The sequence below is a fragment of the Porites lutea genome, chromosome 5, assembly GCF_958299795.1.
Source record: "Porites lutea chromosome 5, jaPorLute2.1, whole genome shotgun sequence".
NCBI lineage: Eukaryota > Metazoa > Cnidaria > Anthozoa > Scleractinia > Poritidae > Porites > Porites lutea.
In genome coordinates this window covers 16,507,606-16,527,884 of record NC_133205.1, presented here as the reverse complement: position 1 = coordinate 16,527,884, position 20,279 = coordinate 16,507,606, and the positions used below count along the sequence as shown (strand labels likewise).

Here is a 20,279-nt window from a genome sequence, read left to right as displayed (position 1 = left end):
TGAAAATTAGGTCCTGTCATCAGATAACAACAGTCCACAAATGAACAGACTACCCAAGAGAAACAGAACCAGTTAGTACGAAATGAAAATGATGAAAATTAGGTCCTGTCATCAGATAACAACAGCCCACAAATGAACTGACTACCCAAGAGAAACAGAACCAGTTAGTACGAAATGAAAAAAAATTATGATAAAAATTAGGTCCTGTCATCAGATAACAACAATCCACAAATGAACTGACTACCCAAGAGAAACAAAACCAGTTAGTACAAAATAATAATGATAAAAATTAGATTTTGCCATTAGATAACAAAAGCCCATAAATAAACTGACTACCCAAGAGAAACAGAATAATAAAGCTAAATGTTTTCTTTAAATTGAAGTGACGAGAAAACAGAAATACCTCACTGTATTGGGAATAATTTGACTAAAAACAAACTTACCTCAAGTCTAATATCACTAATATGTAACTTAAGTCCGTTTTAGTCTGACCTCTACCTTAAAGAAACACAGAATTTACAAGGCCATCCGGTGGAATGCTTTTCTGGCGAAGAAGACCAGTGATCAAACGCACGTGGAAGCGACGTAGACAGTAGCTGGCATCATGCTGAATTCCACTACGGCATCATGAGGCCGATTTGGCGGGTTCAAGTTCCCGCGTTGCCACGTCTTTCAGGAAATCTCCTAAATATTTCATTTTTGGAGAAACCCGTCGGACGGACTCCACATATTTTTTTTTTGAGTGCATGCCAATGCTTTTGGGGGTTGTAACCCTCGACAGACTCGAAATGGGAAACGAAGACTCATACCGTCGACGGTCGCCTTCACTTCAAATGGTTTCGAAATCAAAACCACAGCGCTTTTGAACTTTGAAATTCTAAGGTAGAATATTAATTAATTAGTAAGAATTTAACTCGTTTACATCGCATGATCGCTGCCTGACCCTCAAAAACAAAAAAAATCGTACATGTAGTACGCTGCCGTCCATTCATTTGAGCGGCACTGGAAACAAGTTTTTGCGGCGCTTTGTCACACACGTCACGTCATGTTTCTGACTCGGGCACTCGAGTATTTAATATTTCCTCATGAAATATGGGTCGCTCCTTCAAAAATTTTATCAAAGTGACAAACGAAACATAAATTGCTTTAACGTAATGTCTTTTAAGCCTGGCGTGCCCCGTCCAAATCACCGGCAGTCCGATCTGGATTTGTTTATCGGTTTTACAGACAAACAGTAAGTCTAAATTCATGTAAATTACTTTCTACGAGTAGATGAAGCGAGCTTTTATTTTTAAGAAGGTACATTTCGAATGATCAAAATCTTTTTTATTTTAAACAGAAAGGTCACGCCGCAAAAAAACCGTTGCGTGGGATGCTGGCTCCTCGCCTCTTGCCTCGCGCTCAAATGACGCGTCCCTCGCGGATACTTGGCATCTGGTTTACTTATTATGTTCCGGTCTTAATTAATTTTATGACACCAAGCAAACACCTTTCTATCGCGTACCAGGGCATCAATTTACGGCGCCTGCTGAGATTTTTTTTCTTGAGCAAAGCTCCTCATGTTAACATGTTTGTAACGAAGCTTAAGCCAAAGTTATTTCAGCTACATTTCTATTTCAGAATGAACTTTTTCTGAAATTTAAACGGAACTTACAAAGGGAGCTTTGAAGTGTAACTGACAGAGAGTGCTTCCTGAATGCATTGAATGACAGTCTTTTGTGGGTTAGGTCATGGAAACTTGGCAACTGAGCCCAACAAGGTCAAGCAGAAATCTTCTGGTTGGTCAGTTAAAATAAACTGCTACGTGTTGTTATGAATAACAAGGCTAAAGATTCTAGGAATCGACTAACAATAGAATCCAAGGGTGTGTTTCACAAATTGCTCTCTGCAAGGCATACAAGGCATAGTTTGCTTTGTATTTAATTTTGCGATGGAATCTCTCCTAAAAAACCTCCAAAAACATGTTGAATGTTCGATTTGCCTGGATAATTTTAAGGAGCCAAAAACCATAGCGTGTCTTCACACCTTCTGCTGTGAGTGTCTGAAGAAACATGCGCTTATGAGTCAGAGACATGGCCAGTTTCGCTGCCCCGAATGCCAGACACAAATTGCCATCCCCGAAGGAAACTTATTCGATGAGTTACCGACCAGTTTTCTTCATAACAGCTTGCTGAGTCTTCTTACTGTTCAACAAAGTGACGATAGAGGTGAGATAAGTTGCGGACTTTGCAAGAAAAAGAGCGCTGAAGCAAGCTATTGTTTCGACTGCGAGAAGTTCCTGTGTGGCACTTGTGTAAACGCTCACGAGCTGTTTAGAGATGCCGCGTTCGCAGGACACAAGGTGACCAAAGTCAAACAGTTTCAAGCAGAAGATTACGAAGCCTTGTTAAAGCGAAAGGCGTTCTGCACTAAAAAGTACCACGATAAAGAAGTAACCAGATTTTACTGTCGCGTCTGCCAAACTTGTATTTGCCAAATATGTTTTAATATGAATCACAAGACTCATGAAATTGAGCTGCTAGAAACTGCAGCGGATGAAGAAAGAGCTAAAATTTTGGCGGGAGTTGAGTCGATGAAGCAAAAACACCAAACATGCAGAGACATTATCCGTCGATTAGAGGAGACAGCCGCCAATCTTGAAGCTAACATCACAATCGCTAAACGCCAAGTGTCTCAATCAGCCGAGCAAATAATGGCTTTGATTCGCGAACGCGAGCGCGAGGCAATTACCACGCTCGAGAACATACGCGTGTCTCGAATACAGGAACTGGATGCCGTAAAGAAACAAGTTCAACAGCTAGAAAAACAGATCAAACAAGCGGCAGAGTTTGCAAGTGAAGTAGCTCAGAGAAGCTCGAGTGCAGACATAATAGGAAACAGAAAGAATTTACAGGAAAGATTTGAAGAGCTTCGCAAAACTGAAATGCCCGATCTGCCTGCTGGTTCGTTTGTAAAGTTCGTGTCAACTTGTAAGCTAGATACTTTGAGTCTCGGCATAATAAAATCAACCGAGACTGACCCAAAAAAATCAACAATTGAAGGACTGAAACAAACTTTTCAAGCTGGCGTTGAAGTAGAGATATCGATTTGCCCGAAGACAAGCGAAGGACAGATCAGTAACAAACAATATGACGATGACGTAGAGGTTCAAGTGGAACCTGCTGACCAACTAGCAAGTTTGATCATCAACGAAGGGAACGATGAAGCAGGCGGAAATTTCCAAGTGAAATTTGTTCCTAAACTGCCGGGTGTCTACCACATCTCAGCAAAGGTAAACGGCGACAACCTTGCTCAGAGTCCCTCTAATATCGAGGTACAGGAACGAAAGCTTGAAGTTGTAGGCGAGCTGCAAAGTGACACTACGATTAAGCCAGCCGGCATTGCTGTGAACTCAATGGGAATGATCGCCGTAGCGAACCAAGATAAGCACTGTATTTTTATATTTGATAAAGAAGGAAAGTTTTTGAGACAGTTGGGCTGGTATGGAGAGAATCCTGGAGAGCTGAACACACCAGGTGATGTGACATTTGTGAACGAAGATCAGATTTTAGTGATAGACGTGCGTAATAACCGAATACAGCAATTTAATGTGCACTCAGGGAACTTCATAAACAGCTTTGGACGATTTGGGTACGGATTTGGACAGTTTAACACTCCAAGGAGTGTTTGTGTGGATTGTAAAGGACACATCATTGTAGCTGATTACAACCACCGAGTTCAAGTGTTAACAAAGGATGGTGTCCCTATATTGAAATTTGGAGACAGAGGTCCAGAAAAACTGCAGTTTCCTGTAGGCTGCGCCTATTACAAGGACATGTTTGTAGTTGCTGACAGCGGGAATGGCTGTTTAAAGGTGTTTGACTCTTCAGGGAGGTTTCTACGCAAGATTGGTGAGAAAGGCAATGAAGACGGACAGTTTACAAACCCGTGGAGATTGTATATTGACATACACGGAAATATCTTGGTCGGTGACAAAGACTGTGGTCACGTGCAACAATTCACTATGGAAGGTCGCTTCACTGGGAGAGCTGTTACTAAACTAAATTGGCCAAGTGGTATAGCACAAATGCCGGATGGTCGCATTTTAATTTCCGATTTCGAAGCAGGAAAGGTTTTTTTCCTTAAATAGAACTGTTTTCGAATTAAGAGGCCCTGGACATAAGAAACGTTCGATTATTTCCGGCTAACAAATGATAATATCAGTCAATTTTGATCTGTTAGGTTAAGGCTGCCAAACGTTAATTTAAAACATAATATCGTGGGTGACAAATTTATCCTAAATTTTGGCTCGAAATTTCAGCGATAATTAGTAATTTCAAGTGTGCAATAACGTTCCGTACGTGGCGTCAAAGTTTTAAAATGTTATGAAATTCAATGAAGTGCAGCCAACTCTCTCTTATAGGACACCTCTATCAGACAGACACTTCTCTAGCTAAGATAGCCTGTTCCAGGCTCCGAGATAGTGGTGAAAACTCGTTCAGTAAAAAGAAATGCGAAAAACGCGCGGAAAAATATTTCACTCGTTCGCTGCGCTCACTCGTGAAGTATTTTTCAACACTCACTGGAAAGGTTATTTTCTTAAAATAAGGCTCTTATTGAAAACACCCAGTTTTAAGTTTAGGATCTGTTGCGAAAGAGCTTTAGAATTTTTCTCAACCTATGTTGACATTCAAGTCTATCAATTTTGTTGTTTAATAGGTTCATTAGAAAAGCTCGTTATACTCAGTTGAAGTAAGTGATCAGACCCGATCACGGTGATATACTAGGTGTATCAAATCAAAGGGTGGCCATTAAAAAACAAAATGGTTAAAAATTCTGGAAACTGTTATGAAACAACAAAATCTTTCATGTAAAGAATCACAAATGGAAGTCTGGAAATTCAGTTCTGAGGGGGGTGAATAGGCCAACGGATCGGCAGGTTTTGAAAATAGTTTCGCCTGGATTTCGAATTCAGAGCGAAATTTTAACGAATTTGAAGAACCCGGGCAATGGCAGCGGATTGCGGACTCATCCATTTTTGGGGCCCGGATTTTGGACTTTGCATTTCTTGGGAAGAGAGTTTATAATCTCGTTGCGCTTGCGCGTGGACTTAGCCAGGTGCAAAATTGGTTGCCCTATGCATGAACATTGTTGTTATACCACTTAAATAAATGAATAAAAAGAGCCTCTGTATGATGAACATTATCGAGCATTTTAGTGATTTTAGTGACTTTTTTTGGGAGAGACCAAGCTTTTTGATGGAAAAATGGAGCATTAAGGAAGAGCATTTTAGAGGGGATACAAATACATAATGAACAAAAGCCTGGTTAAATATCGTCTATCTCTCGCAAATACTACAAGCTCAGTTTAAATTTTGAAAAAACTCACAACTCCCTTTCCAGTTATTTTCTTTTTATTTTAATTGCACTTAAAATCTATTTATCGAAGGTCTATCTTTTGACAAAATGCAAAAATGCGGAGAACTAGGGCGAAAGAACAAAAATGGAAATGTTATGTACGATTAGGAATTTGTAACACCTCCTTGGTGAACTAGTACTTTTAACAGTAGTTAAGTTCAATACGGAGGTATATCCCTGATCCCTGTGTGAATAATGATACTCACTGGGATCTATAACAGAATGAGGGAATATCTTTTTCCTCTGTTACGCCTCTTTTATTCACTCAGACAATGTTTCCAAGCCAAATGAGTTGATGGATTGACCTGGTGTTCTCAGATAAGGGAACAGAGGCAAGAGGGCCACTTTTCTAGCCCTTCAGGAAAAAGATTGTGTACAGATAACGAAACTAATGAATTCTCTGTTGTCAACCCTGAATGGGAATATCTTGCTCCACCCTTTGAGCACATCATCTTTGATGATGCCACAGTTGAAGAGAGACACTTTGTGAATGAGGATCAAAGCATACAGGACATACGTGGTACTATGATAGGACTATTTTTAGCTTGTTTCATAAATCAAAGGAAATCTATCACCAACCGACCTCCGAGCTCTAGAAATGACCAACATCTAGTTTCTTCTTATATAATACACCGTTTTCTCAAACATAAAGGTTACAAGAATGGAATAAGGGCAATGGTCACTAGGGGGAAAATGGCATACACATTTTAAAAAAGCCCTTCAACAGTACAGTGAAATACAACCATATGATCACAACAGTCACACGATCACCTCCATATTTAGGCTTAGTCTCCAGCCCTGGCTGTCTCGATGTGCCCGCGGCACTCCCCACCCGACGGCTGGGCGCACGGGCTTGGCTATTGTTAAAATTGACCAACCAGAAGACAGCCCGCAGAATTCTTTGGGCTGGCTTCTGATTGGTCAATTGTAATGGGTGTGGGGAGTACCGCGGGCGCATCGAGACACGAAGGCTGGAGACTGAGCCTACTCCTTATTAAGACCAAAGAAATTTTTTGTCCCAAGCCCAAACAATAGTCTAGTCATTTTCTTGTTGAACTAAGACCGGCATCTGCCATTACAAGAACGACTGCCTTTTGAAATATTCCAACGGCTGCCTTTTTCACAATTTAGCCTTATTGAAATGACCGAGTGAAAGCCTGGTAATGTATTAAAGCATGAAGCAATGAATCGATAATCATAACTGTAACAAAATTCTCTTCACCTGATTAGCTATCAGCAGCCTTAATTCTAGGAATTCCAGAGTAACAGGACGGTAAGTGCCACGACCAAGGAATTGGTCATCATGCACTGGTACTTGATTTTTTTTTCTGGGAAAAAAAGCTCGGAAGATCTTGTGTTTTAATTTTAAAAAAGCTTAAATTATCACAAATTTGGTTATAGTTCCAATTAATAACTGTTAACAGGACTTCATGTTCTACCACCCATGCGGTCTGTGATCATCATCTAGATTAAACAAACTGGACTCTTTCTAAGCAGTCATCTGATTTTGTTAATCAATTATTGCATGACTGCGAACCAAATTGTATTCTACTCAGTCAAGATTACTACCATTATTTATCAGGAAGTCTTGTTAGCAAAGGTTGCTGATTAAAGTGTGTAAGCATTGAAGTGATAAGTGTGATTCCTAGAAGGTTACTTGTCAGAATCAAGTTCTTCTTGTCATTTCACAATGTTTTGGTTTGGCATTTTCCCATTTTTTTAGCCCAGGGCTGGTACAGCTATGTAGAGGGTTTCACTGTACCATATTATAAGAAGTACACATAGAAAAGGTTTGAGGATAACGAGAGTTGTTATAAGAGCTTTAAGGGTCAATGGTGAACTATGTACACCACAAGTGAACTTTTTTTAGAAAATATCCCATGCAAACAGCAGCCCATGCACTAGAAATTACAAATCTAATATTAACAATAATATTTTAAGTCAGCCTTCATGTTTAGGTGGAGTATACCATCCTAAAAATGAGAATAAAACAAAAAAGCCAAATAAATTAATTTATAACAACTGGTATCTGTCCCTGGCTACCATGTTGACAAGCTGTCAATCTACAAATGAACTGAACCGTGAAACACTAATGGTTGTTTAATAATTTGTTTGCTTGTGTGTTTGTTTGTTTTTTTTTCATTTAAGAATTGTAGGGCTTGCAGGAAAGCATTTATTTTCTTTTAGTCCCTCTTGTTCTAGCTTTCTCAACAAATATGCATTGACATGCTTGCTACACAGGCTAGTAACACAGAGGCAGGTGTCAGGGTTTCAAGCAATGGGGGAAGAGAGGCAAGAAAAATAGGGATCTTGCTTCATTCCCACCCAACCCCCTACCCCTTAGTAGATTTGATACTCTTCTCCGAGTTACACAAACAATTGAAACCAAGATGGCCACCTCATACAGTAAGCACTTGATCTTGAAGATCTTACAGGAAAGTAGGGGACTAAACTGAGTATTCTCAGGGACAAACAAAAAGGTTCTTTTCATATGATTGTATACATACAAATTGAAGATCATTCTTACCATTTTTTTCATGGATCTGTACTAAAGACTTAAAGGATTGTTGGGCTCTTACAAGGCTGTAGACACCAGGCTGTTAAAGCAAAGTGAGGAAAAATATTATTAACTTAAAGAGGCAGTGTAACAAAATTTATCAAAATTCAAACAGCGGAAACTCCCACCAAATTGAGTGAAACATAAAAAGCAATGCTCAAAACATTAAAAGAAGGTATAAATTAATCAAGCCTTTAACCAGCAAATTTTTGGGGAAATTTTTTGCACTGCCACTGTCTTGTGAAAATATGCTCACAACTTCTATACTATATACCCCAGGATCATTAACTATAATTATATCAAAATGTTCATCACGGATTTTACCAAGTTTCCAATTTCAACTCTCAGAAGGGCACTTGACTTCCAAAGTTGCTTCATACTATCGAGTCAATCGCCATTACTAGTCATACAAACTTGTTTTCCTTTGCTGGGACATTTATCTTCAGAATTGCAAGTTTTGATCCATGTTGAAGGTCAGGTGAAGAGAATCACACTCAATGCAATTCCTTAAAGCTCCACAGATGACAAAAACTGGATCAAATCTTACAGTTAAAAAGTTCAGTAGACTTGATGCAAGCTACTGCCAAAATCCACTCACAAGTCACAACAACTACTTCATGTAAAAAGCATTGAAGCAGTCCAGGGGTCAAATCACTGAACTGTAGAGAGTGTTTATGCCAAGAGGGTCCTTGCGTACATATACACTATATGTACGATTGCCGGTTAAAGGGTTACCACAGCAAATGCAAAAGGAGGCACAGATGGACAAATTTGAAGTACACTGAAATGGATTGCAATTTTTTATTGTGGTTTTAGAAAACATGGTAGCCTAACAGCAGAGTTTTTCAAAGATCATTTTATTTTTGTTGTTTTTAACAATTGAAATTATTCTAGGGCGATATATTTTGTTTGACACAAAGCTATGATTTTGTCGTTCACAGGTAATTTTTCAAGTTTCATAGCAAAAAATGATGCATAACTAACGTTATAAACAAAAATATATGAACTAGCCAGCCCTGACAAAGCTCCTTTAAGTTTATATTATTTATACACCTGACGCTAGTTGTTCAAAAGGTGGATAGTGCTATCCAATGGATAAATCACTATCCACTGGATAGTGCAATATTGATTTCCCTAATACTTATCCAATGGATAGCGATTTATTTGGTGGATAGTGCTATCCAGCCTTTGAACAACGGGGCCTGGTCCCTGTGGTTTGAAAGGTGGATAACACTATCCACCGGATAAATCTCTATCTAGTGGATAATACAGTTGGACTCCCTAACGCTTATCTGCTGGATAGGGATTTATCCAATGGATAGTGCTATCCACCATTTCAACAGCTGGGGCAGGTTGCAGTTTTAGCTACCTGGGATGACTTCAGAAATTATCTATATTGGGAACTTAAACCGAACAAAAAGACAATTGGCATGGTTTAGTAAAATTAGAAATACACCTCATAGCTAAGAAGATAACAATATTAAGAACATGACACTACTCCTTAAGCAATGCTTATAATGTTGCAGGTATAAAAATCCCATTTACAAAGAGCTTCTATGCAAGCAGTTGACTACTGGGCAGATTACCTTTTTATTATCCTGGAAGTTAATCCTTGCTTTTCCTTTCACAAGTGTAGCAGCTATTTGCATGATAACGGCTTCTACTGTATAGGCACTGCTCCACCCCTACATGGTAAAAGTTAACACCAAACCTTAACAAAAGTGGCAAGGGTTATGAATAAGTATGACTACCTTTGAAGTGTATCTGCAGAACTTAACATCCCCTTATCTACTGATCTAAACATCCCTTTATCTCCTGAATTGGACTTGCTGAGAAACAGGCAATTGAAGACGATGAAATAAAAATTGAACAATGAATGAGAAGGTAGGTATGTTTAGCTTGTTTTAAAACTAGCAATCATTTTGAATGAATAATAAATTATAACAATTATTGGATTTAGCTTTCGCACAATTTGAAGAATAATAATGGTCAGAGCTCCAAAGGGCGTAATCCGTCTTGGCCAACACCCTCCTCAATCTGCATAACTCTTCATTTGATACTAAGCCTCATTTAATTATTCAATTATTAATAATGAAAAATGTATCACGCAATGTTGTGCCACTGTTCGATGTACATGAACCTGTTTAAGAAACCATTGACAAACACCCCAACTTTGAATAAAGGGATGGAAGAGGGGTGCACTGACTGTTCTGTCTCTGAAATAAACCTCATAATTGCATTGTTTGACAAGAGCTCCTCCACAACTTTGTCGCTAAATTCTGATTTTAATTAGTTTAAAATTAATCATTGCCTTATAGCCATACGGATGTCACACAGAAGAGTAAAATCCAGGTTAATGTAACTTGCATACCTGAGGTGTAAGAAGTTCCATGCAAAGTGCTCCTCCACTAAGAACATAACTAAAGAGGAAATGAGAGTAAAAATTTTGCATCATGTACTGAATGCTACAAACTTGCACAAAAACAGGACAAATTAATAACGTGTGTTTTTAGGTGGTGTGGAAAATTATCTATTTAGTTAGCTACTGTGTTGTCCAAAGTACAAAGAAAGTCAGATTTACAGCTTGCCATTCACATTGGTTGTTGGCATGTAGGAAATTTGCCACCATAAAAAAATGGCATATATGTATGTACATTAACGTAGTTGATGTGACACATACACACTACACTGATAAACATAATAAATGTTAATAATAAGTTTCAGCATGGCATTCAGCAATTTCTTTTTCTTTTTGTTTTTACTTTTCTCTTTACGTCAAAGGTTACTTACCCAGCAGTTAAAACTGGATAAATGACTCTGACAAAAGGAGGATCAAATGGAAATTTGTCCTGAAATAAGGAAACACAAGAATGATCATTGTAAAAACATATCACAATAACTTCAAAGATTTTCAATGAATTTGGACAAGGGAAAAAATGTTTGAAGGAAGCTGGGGAACATGCTGTAATGGTACAATGTATTTGTAAAACCTAGACAATAGCAGTAGTCATTCGTAATACTGATTTTTCACCTCTAAAAGGCAAGAAACTGATTACAGTACTTTTAAACCATGAATTGGGAGTTGCTAGTGATAGGTACACTCAATCACTACAATCAATACAACAGTGTAATAGGGCAACATGTAACTTAGGGGAAATTTCCAGGTGTACATTGAATCAAACTTCCTTTATCTACAGATGCTGGATTAAAAAAACAAACATTAAAGTCACTGCAAGGAAATACCAGTGATTTTCACCATTAGTGATATTCCTGGAATTTGATTAAATGCACCACTAGGAGCAAAGATTATTCAATGATGTTACTCACTGTAAATGTCATATTTAGTAAGACATGATCTGTTTCTTCCTGTGCTTTTAACTGCATCAGATCTTTGTGTAAAGTACTATCAGGGTCAACTCTACAGGAAATAAATGCAAATTATAGATTTTTGTTGTAGTATTAAGACATCAAACAGATCTACATGTATGGCATTCATGATTGTTATAAATGTAGGTATTTCAAAATCAAGAAACCAAGGATGCTTCAGAAGGCCTGAAAATAATGTTTTCTTTTAAGAATTTAAAAAGGACATAATGTACAACCATGTGCAATAATGATGAAGTAAATGTAAGACAAACCAGAAAGTAGCCTGCGAAAACATCCGTTTCTCCTTGCTCTTCGCCGCTGGGAACGTTTCACGAGGAGGAATGTCTGCGACTCAGCGACAGAAATTCCATACTGATGACATATAATCTGTACAGAATCCGGTCAGAAGAGCTGATTGGTCGACGGAGTAGTTACATTGTTTTAGCTATTGTTTATGAATGACAGACAAAAGACAAGAGGCCACAAAGGTCAAATGTAAACACGAAGAATCTCCAGCAAAACAGTCAATATTTGTGGAATAAACTCTTCTCTGGAAGAAGCGTTTGAGTTTTGCAGGAGATCGTTGGCAGATGAACACAACACTTTACCAAAATCGACCAATTTGTATTTGGAACCCCATGACTACTGGATTCATTATGTAAACATTGATTTGCGTCATCAGTATGGAATTTCTGCCGCCGAGTCGCAGAGGTTCCTCCGCGCAAAACGTCCTCAGAGGCGAAGGGCGAGGAGAAAAGGATGTTTTCGCAGGCTAACCAGAAAGGTTATTGGACATACATCATGTTCACTTGTAATTTTGGTAATTACTGATGCAAATCTTCAAATATCACATGCAAATGACAGTCGTTAGTCTCTGAAGTCTATCAGTGCCACTTAAATATCTGAAGATTTGTGCATCAAAGAAATATAAGTCAAAAAAATGTACTTGTGTGTCCAGACATGCACAGATCAATTTGTCATGTCTGGTTACTATGTTTGACTGCAGTTGAGTTGCAGGTTTCTCAGAATTCATAGGCCATTGTGTTTTAACTCTACATTGTAGACCACTGTGCCTCTAATGACAGTGATCTACAATTTACAGTTAAAACACAATGGCCTATGAATTCTGAGAAAACCTGCAACTCAACTGAAGTCAAACATAGTAACCAGACATGATCAAAATTTACCAGAGCCACCTTAAAGGGTACAATACACGTTTCACACACCTGATAATCTTTATTGTCCAGTCATATAAATTATCATTGTTGAGAGAGACAGAGTATGTCCCTAGAGAGAAAAGTTCAGTGCTTAGTTCATTGTTTCTTGCTATGGTGGATCACCACCCTGATAGGGGATAAAATAGGACTTGTGTACCTTACTGATACAAGGCAAGAAAAAAATATTTGAGTGGGAAAATAAATTTCAGTTTTCACTTGCCCCCCACTTTATAATATAATAAATTTAACATAATGCATGTAAGTCATAGATTATAACAAAGAGTACATGTATAAGATTAATACAAAATGCTGTGCCAGATACTGTACAGATTAACTATTGGATTTGACCTATGGTGACTGGAGGAATAACACAAGTAAGGAAACATGCACTTGGATTTTACATAAATTCATGCTTTCAACAGTTACTACAGTTGTAATTGTCACTAATCTTGCAGTGTTCAGTTTTGAAATAATTTCTGTCTGGAAATTGTCATTTATCTACACAGACACACTCAGTCAGGGACCAATTGATGCTAATTTCACTTGTCCACTGGGTCCAGCAAACTTCTATTTTTACTTGCCCAAGATCAAAGTTTAGATGCACTTGCCCTAGAAAATCAGACCTGGGATTTTCTTGCCCTGCAATGATATCAACCCCTTTCCCCCTGCCAACCCATGAAGCAAACAGTGGACCACAATAATACTGTGGTCTACTTGTACAGGTATGTATGTCCACCACTCTAATAAGCTACAGGAGTGTGGGATCTTTTACATGCCACAAAAGACCTAGATCAATGAAATGACATGAAACAAAGAACTTAGGCCTATCACTTCTACAGTGTAAGAATCACATTTCAGTGGAAATCACAGTCATAACAGTATACAGAGGAACCTTGATACATTGTATAACGAAGGGCCAAGGGGCTGGCAAAATTTTTTCACAATAACAAGGTTTCCTTAGATCAAGGTTCTTTTTCATATATTATTTCACTATTACTCCAGGGTAAAGAAAATCGTTTGTTATACCAAGGACTTGTTATATAGAGGTTCATTATATTGAAGTTCCACTGCACATATATTCGCAATTTTCAAAATTCACGTAACTACAATATACATGTACAAGTATGTACAGAGGATGTAAATTACTGAGATACATCATAACCTAAGGTACCTCTTTTGAAACTGTCAGACCTGTACACATCCCTCAGTTCTTTCATTAACCTGTCAGTTGCTTGAACTGAACCACATACTGTTCCCTAATGTAAAAGAAACAACAAAAAAATTTGAAATAAACAATCCATAACTTTTAAATGATCTCTTCTTATACGGTTGTATTACAGTTCTTTTGGATAACAAGCAACCTGTGTTTTTATTGTTTCAGAACTTAAGGTTTTTCTTAGACGTCAATCAAACCATTACCATAGCATCCAATCACGGCTTGTCAAATATTGGGTACATTTCCACCAACATTTAATAAATTTTATTATTAAATGTTGGTGGAAATGTACCAATTTGTTTTCATCCTCCTATATCTGAGTTTCTTCTGGATTTGGAAGCTCTATATGAACAATTTCACCTTGGCAATCTAAATTTGCCTTGTTTCGGTAATAAGAAGGGAAAAAAACTTGAGAGCTAAAACTCTGAAGCTCAAAAGCAATGAATCTTGGAACAAAGAAACACCCAAAATGGATCAAAATCCACCAATCCCAAATCACATGACCTTTTTAACCTGTTGAAGTAATTTTCTGTTTCCTAAGAGCTCGGCAAAGATCTGTCTGAATCAGGCAGAACAAAATCTGGACAGAACAAACTCAAGTGCAAATTTACGACTGTTGACTAAACATTCTGAACCACTGGGCAGAGCTTCTTTTATGTTGTTGTAAATTCAATAAGTTTTTTTAACAGTGTTCTAGGCCGAAATAACTGATGGAGAAATCAGAGAATAAAATTTACTTGCAACACAAAGTCGGCCCATTTTTGTGCCAGACTGTTGCCTACTGGAAATCCTGCAAAATTTCCTAATTCATCTTCTTACACTCTGTCAGTTGAAAGACTGTTTATTGCACTGACTAACCTTGAGATGGTCTTCTCTCCTGTTCACTCTTATCCTTTCCAATACTGCATAGTTAGCTGCACCAATCTCCTGAAGATCTTTGTTAGAATCTGTCCTGTTTAACATCAAAATAATGCATCAGTAACTAATAATTTGTATATTTACATGACTGACATGACAACAGTCTTTTCAACACTTTCTTGTCACTAGGGAGCTTTTTCTATTGGTCAAGCTAGCTTTTTCCTCAATTGCACCTTCAAAATTACCCTGACATGAGCTGGTGGAAAGGTCTCTTTCAGTTGATAGCCAGCTCTTAGCAACATATCCATGGTCAAATACATGTATCTGAGTGCATGTAGTTTGAAAGTTACATAATGAGCTTTCAATGTAGTGCACAAAAGAAAATACTGTCATTACAAATATACAATAAAACTTACTCTGTGTCTTCCTCCATTTCATAGTTATCAGAATCTTCACTGTCCTCATGCCCCTAAAAAAGATGGCTAAAATTGTCATTCCATGTATACAATCTGCAGCTGTACATGTATGTATACAAGTACACTACATACTACAGTAGTACTACACTAGATACACTGTACTGCATTACTCAAGGCATTCAACAAACCCTGGAATTTGAAAAGAGTACGCATGTTGACTCAAACTTTTTTAAAAGCTCCTTTGGTTTACAGATTATTGTGTTGATATTAAACAGCATGACCACAAATGATATTGACAGGCTAATACTGAATCATGCTGTGCGGGGTAAGGCTTGAGTAATGTTGCATCTCTGTCAGACGTTTCCCTTTACTCTCGCTCTCCATTTTGATTTTCTCTTCGCCCTTCCCCCCAGAAACGCCAGAAACTAATACCAGAAACTCAGGGTACTTGATTCCAAGCATTCATTTATAGTACCGCTACCACTAATAATAATAATAATAATAATAATAATAATAATAATAATAATAATAATTATTATTATTATTATTATTATTATTATTATTATTAATTACCTTATTAAAAGGGGTGGATACATGTAGCTCGGTACTGTGTATGAACAGTTGTATCTTATACAGCACCAGGAGCCAGGAGCAAGAGACTTTCATGTACTTGTGTCAAGGCGTTTATTTTAAGAATGATTTGATGCAAATTTAGAATATCTTTTGAGTTCCGGAGGAACCAGTCTGACAGCCAAACCTTCAGACCCAAAAATTGTATTACAATGTATTTGCTCTTGTATTGACGTTTTGTTTCCTTTTTCACATCTTATACAATTATAACTTTGAATGTACTCAAAGATGACACGGAGGAATCCCATCCATTTTCGCAGGAAAAGGTGCTGTTATTCAAGTGTATCTAAAAATAAACTGGTCTGTAGAAACACCATGACATAGGCTTAGAATGAGAGTTGCTTGCTCCAGGTTATAAGCTCCTGACAGTACCTCTTCTAAGCCTTCATCTTCGCTTTCATCATCCTCTTGTGACGTTGTAGAGTCTTTCATCTCTACATCTTCCTGAAAATGACATTTTAAGGAAAATGAGTGAAAACAAGACAACAAAATTAGAGCACTTAAACCTGTGACCAGGCATATAAATGTTCAACTGGAAGGTCATACATGCACCTTCCAAGTTAGGATAGGAGTGTGTACAATGCATACGTACCCTCGAAGCTAAAATAACACCTAGAGTATGATAGGCCATTTCAGAGTTCTGAATTATTTCTCTCACTTCAAAACGAGGTTAAGTGCAAAGCCTTTCTTGTAAAAATTTTGCTTGCATGGGAATAAAGAAACATTTTCATATCAATAGCATCGTACTTAGCCTCCCTTTGAAACAGATCCTTGGGGCAACTTTGAAAGGGCATGTATACATCCTGGGGAGGGGGGGGGGGGGGCGGGTACTCCCCTATAAAAGTGACGGGGTGCTTGTCGTACCTGTTAGGGGTTTAAATTTGTGGATTGGTTTCAAAAAGTCCTTGAGAAGAAAGTGTTAGAAAGTTGTTGTTTACCAATTGAAATTTGCAGTGCCAGTTTTATGTGGTTGTTGTTGAATTGGTAGCTCTTAGGGGTGAAAATGAACTTGGGACATGCCCATGAAACAAGATTCTGGTACATTTTACAGGGCTTGATGTTGCGACCTGTGGGGTTGTCAATGCGACCAGCTTTTACTCAGTGGTGACTAAATTTTCATGCCTGGTCGCCACCCTGGCCCCCAAGATAGGTGACTTTCCTCTTTGGGAAAACGTAAACTAATGATAATCTGTTATCGTTTACAAAACAAATGAATAGCTAACAGTTTTTCTAACGCTCTTACATTTTGCCCAAACGCTCTAACGGTTAGGCCTAACCCTCTAACAATTTGTCTAAATGCTTTACCGATTTTTTCGAACACTCTAACCAAGTGTTGTTATGATCTAACAGTTGGTCTGTCTAACGTTTGATTTTTACTTGAAAGAGGATAGTGACTAAATCACAAGTGATGAATTTGACGGAAGTCTTCTCAACTTCCGGGCAAATTGATCGCAATTCTCAACAGGTCGTTCCGTGTTTCTCCGTGAATGACTTTTAGCACATCAATTTAAAACAATTTCTTTATGTCAAACATGTATCTCGATTTTGGACTTGATAGCAGATTAGTCTGATAAAAATTAAGTCAATCGAGAACGAATGGCGCTTACCTCTTGAGCTTCTTGTAAACATGCAAATTTCTGTTGAGCGTAACGACCCAAATAAAAGCTCTGCCATATTTTATTGACTTCTTATGAGGTACCGTTGAAAGTCATGAGAAGCACCCAATGTCAATTTTCGGAAAATATCTGTTTGGAAGACGATTTGAGATCTAGAATTTTCGGAACATTTATTGAAAAAATTTCTTGCTTGCCGGCCTCTCCTAGGATTTGCGACCAGCTGAAACCTAGTATAATTACCCATTTTTAATGCATTTTTACCCTAGAAAGGTCACCTGGAATTTTCGGGAGCCTTTTTTCTGGCTGAAATTTTCCAGAGGTAAGTTTTGACCCACATAATTTTCGGATCACTAGACTTTCAGCTAGGAAATCCGAAGAGATGAAAAATTTTTAGGGGATAAAAATATGCCCATATCTACCGTTTAAATACTAAGATACATTCAACAATGCTATGTTTAAGTGGTTTTGAACTACATTCTCGATGGGTACCCCTGAGTCATGCTGTTTGTCTAGCAGACTTGCAAAATCAACTTCTTTGCCCGAAAACATTAGCAATGTTTCCTTTTTCTTGAGACTTTCCATCATGTGCTAGGCAACGAAATAGATCAAGTTTCACTGATGTTCATTTCTGAACATGCAAATACATGGGACGCAAAACAGATGTTTGCAGATTTTGTTCTTTAATAACCCAAATAAGTTTTTTTGTGATTCTTAAAGTTTTTTTTTCTCTCAATGTGTATTCCACTGCGTGATTTACACTTGAGAGTGGACTCATTTTCCCAAACACCAGCTGGTAATTGAGCCCCGAGGGAAAACTGTTCGAAAGAAAGTTCAAAGGAAGTCTAAAGCATTTTTTTGTTAAAGCTAAATAAAAGATGTTTAATTAAATTGTATACCATTAATTCTTGAATATAATTCTTGGTGACTAGAATACTTGTTCTGGTGACCAAAAAAAAGTTGCGCACTGTTTTAGGGGTGTTCTCAAAATTTTCTGACAAACATTCCCATCACTTTATAGGGGAGTACCCCATTGGGATATGCATTGAACAGTGTAGCTGTAGTTTTTCTCTTGTTTTGGTTACTAAAGATGAGCCCCAATACAAAATTAATAGAACAAGGAAGCTTAAACTACACTGTAGGAAACAATGCAAAAAAGCAAAGAAAAAAGACATAGACAACTCCCTTTAAGTTGAGGTATGCAAGGCTACAACCAGACATTATTTAAGTTTGCAGGACTCCAAAATGGTATGCAACAATTTCACTAGGAAAGATAAATGGGAAAAATCTCAGAGGGTCCCTCGTATTTAAAAAATTACTTCCTCTGAAGCATGTTGCTTTGTGGTCCTTTCTTTTGTGGGAAGAAGGAAACTGCAACTAATGCAGTTTTATTTTCTTAATTAGCAGATTATTTTAGCTGTTTATTCATTTGTTTATCTATTTATTTTCATTCATTTTATTGATTTTGACGCAATGGGCAACCTTTGCTGAGTACAGCCACAAATAAATGTAAATACTAGAATGCTAGAAATGGTTTAGATGTCTGTATAAAACTAATGATGCAATAAATTTTTATTGTATCATTTTGAAAAAGTCACAAGTATCCCTCCAGTAATTACAAATCAATAAAATTTCAGAAAAACTACATTACAACTGTGTGTACATTTTTAAAAATGCATGAATGGATATGTTGTAGAAAGGTGTTCAAAATTAAACAAGCTTTTATTTAGTGCAACAATACAAGCCAACATTATGTATGCAAGCACACAAAATTATGCATGTTAGTATGGCACCACATAATGAACGTCAAGCCGAGTCATTCAATGCTTGTAAATAGCCATTTAAATTTCTCAGTTTGATCAGTGCATTTGCAAATATCTCGGTGCATAAAAGCCTCTTTTGATGCTTCTGCCTCGAAAAAATATAGTTACTTATTTGCGTTCTGTGGCTCACTTCCGGTTAAACACAATTTAATCCTTTCTTTTGTGCTGCCGTCGGGACAAAATGCCTCGTTTCCACACGGTTTTTCACGCTATTTTTGGCACGCTGTACCACTGTCGCGTCAATATAAACAGCACTTTTCCTTTTCACTTTCTCGGGAAATCAAGTACCAATTAACAAGAAAGGAAATACAAAACCTACCTGTATAAGCTGAACCAGATCTAGACTTTCAATATGCGGTGGTATTGGTACATTTTGCCATTTGAATAGCTCCTTGACCAAGTGCTTTGTCGAGCGAAGTAACTGCAAACCAGATGGGAAATGAAAGCAAACGTCACATAGCCAAGTCATTGAGAACTAAGCTTCGAAACATTTAAATAAAAAAGATCATTTGAAGCAGTAAAATCAAAGCAGGCTTACCAAATTCGGCGCAGAGGGCTCAATACAGCTCAAAGACTCGACAATTTGAGTGATTTTCGCGTCTTCACTCTCCGCAAACCACATCGGCGGCGGGTTGGGATAAGATTCCTTTTGGCAAATGATAAATTCGATTACAATAAATCTCAATGACACTATTCAATACCTTAAAGAACCACTAGCAAGTACAAAACATAAACGAACGACTTACATAGATATTGCAGTGAACTACGTGCTCGCCATTGGGTGCGAGAAATCGGTATGTCACTTCATCCAAACCATTGGCTTCTACACGGAGATGTTCGTGGTCCGAGCCAAAGGTTTTCTCTAGGATACTAAGCTCCCTTTTGAGCTCTTGAAACTTGGACATTTGCCCTGCCCAGGCAACAGCAAGAGCTACTTTATACTGGGAACAGTTTCCATCAACAATCAACTTCCATCCCGCAAAAATGAAAATTCGCGTCTTTGCGAGAGCCGCTGTGTACAACCGCTGACCAGTTATTGATACGGAAAAAACAGGGAAGGAGGGACATGGGCGGAGTCACTGAGGGCTAATCGGAGGGGTGCATTGCCCAGAGGGAAAAACACAATTTCGGGTAGAGGTATGTGCTTCCCTGATCTTGTTTACGAAACATTACCCCTGCTTAGTCAT

At 37.9% G+C, this 20,279-nt stretch overlaps 2 protein-coding genes across 2 annotated transcripts; one reads left to right on the top strand and one right to left on the bottom strand.

Moving 5' to 3' along the window:
- Nucleotides 1-1,868: 1,868 nt before the first annotated feature.
- On the top strand, nt 1,869-5,309 carry LOC140938832 (E3 ubiquitin-protein ligase TRIM45-like). The gene has a single exon (XM_073388360.1). It carries the CDS (start codon nt 1,931-1,933, stop codon nt 4,127-4,129), a length of 2,199 nt encoding a protein of 732 aa, XP_073244461.1. The 5' UTR covers nt 1,869-1,930; the 3' UTR covers nt 4,130-5,309.
- A 65-nt stretch (nt 5,310-5,374) lies between these two features.
- On the bottom strand, nt 5,375-20,122 carry LOC140937616 (ubiquitin-conjugating enzyme E2 Q1-like). The gene is made up of 14 exons (XM_073387168.1): nt 19,839-20,122; nt 19,631-19,738; nt 19,412-19,513; nt 16,029-16,100; nt 15,027-15,079; nt 14,611-14,704; nt 13,708-13,792; nt 12,546-12,606; nt 11,281-11,371; nt 10,744-10,802; nt 10,325-10,373; nt 9,540-9,638; nt 7,924-7,993; nt 5,375-7,369 (listed from the first exon to the last, which is right to left on the bottom strand). The coding sequence occupies exons 1-14, from the start codon at nt 19,995-19,997 to the stop codon at nt 7,338-7,340; spliced, it is 1,134 nt and encodes a 377-aa protein (XP_073243269.1). The 5' UTR covers nt 19,998-20,122; the 3' UTR covers nt 5,375-7,337.
- Between the last annotated feature and the right edge of the window lie 157 nt (nt 20,123-20,279).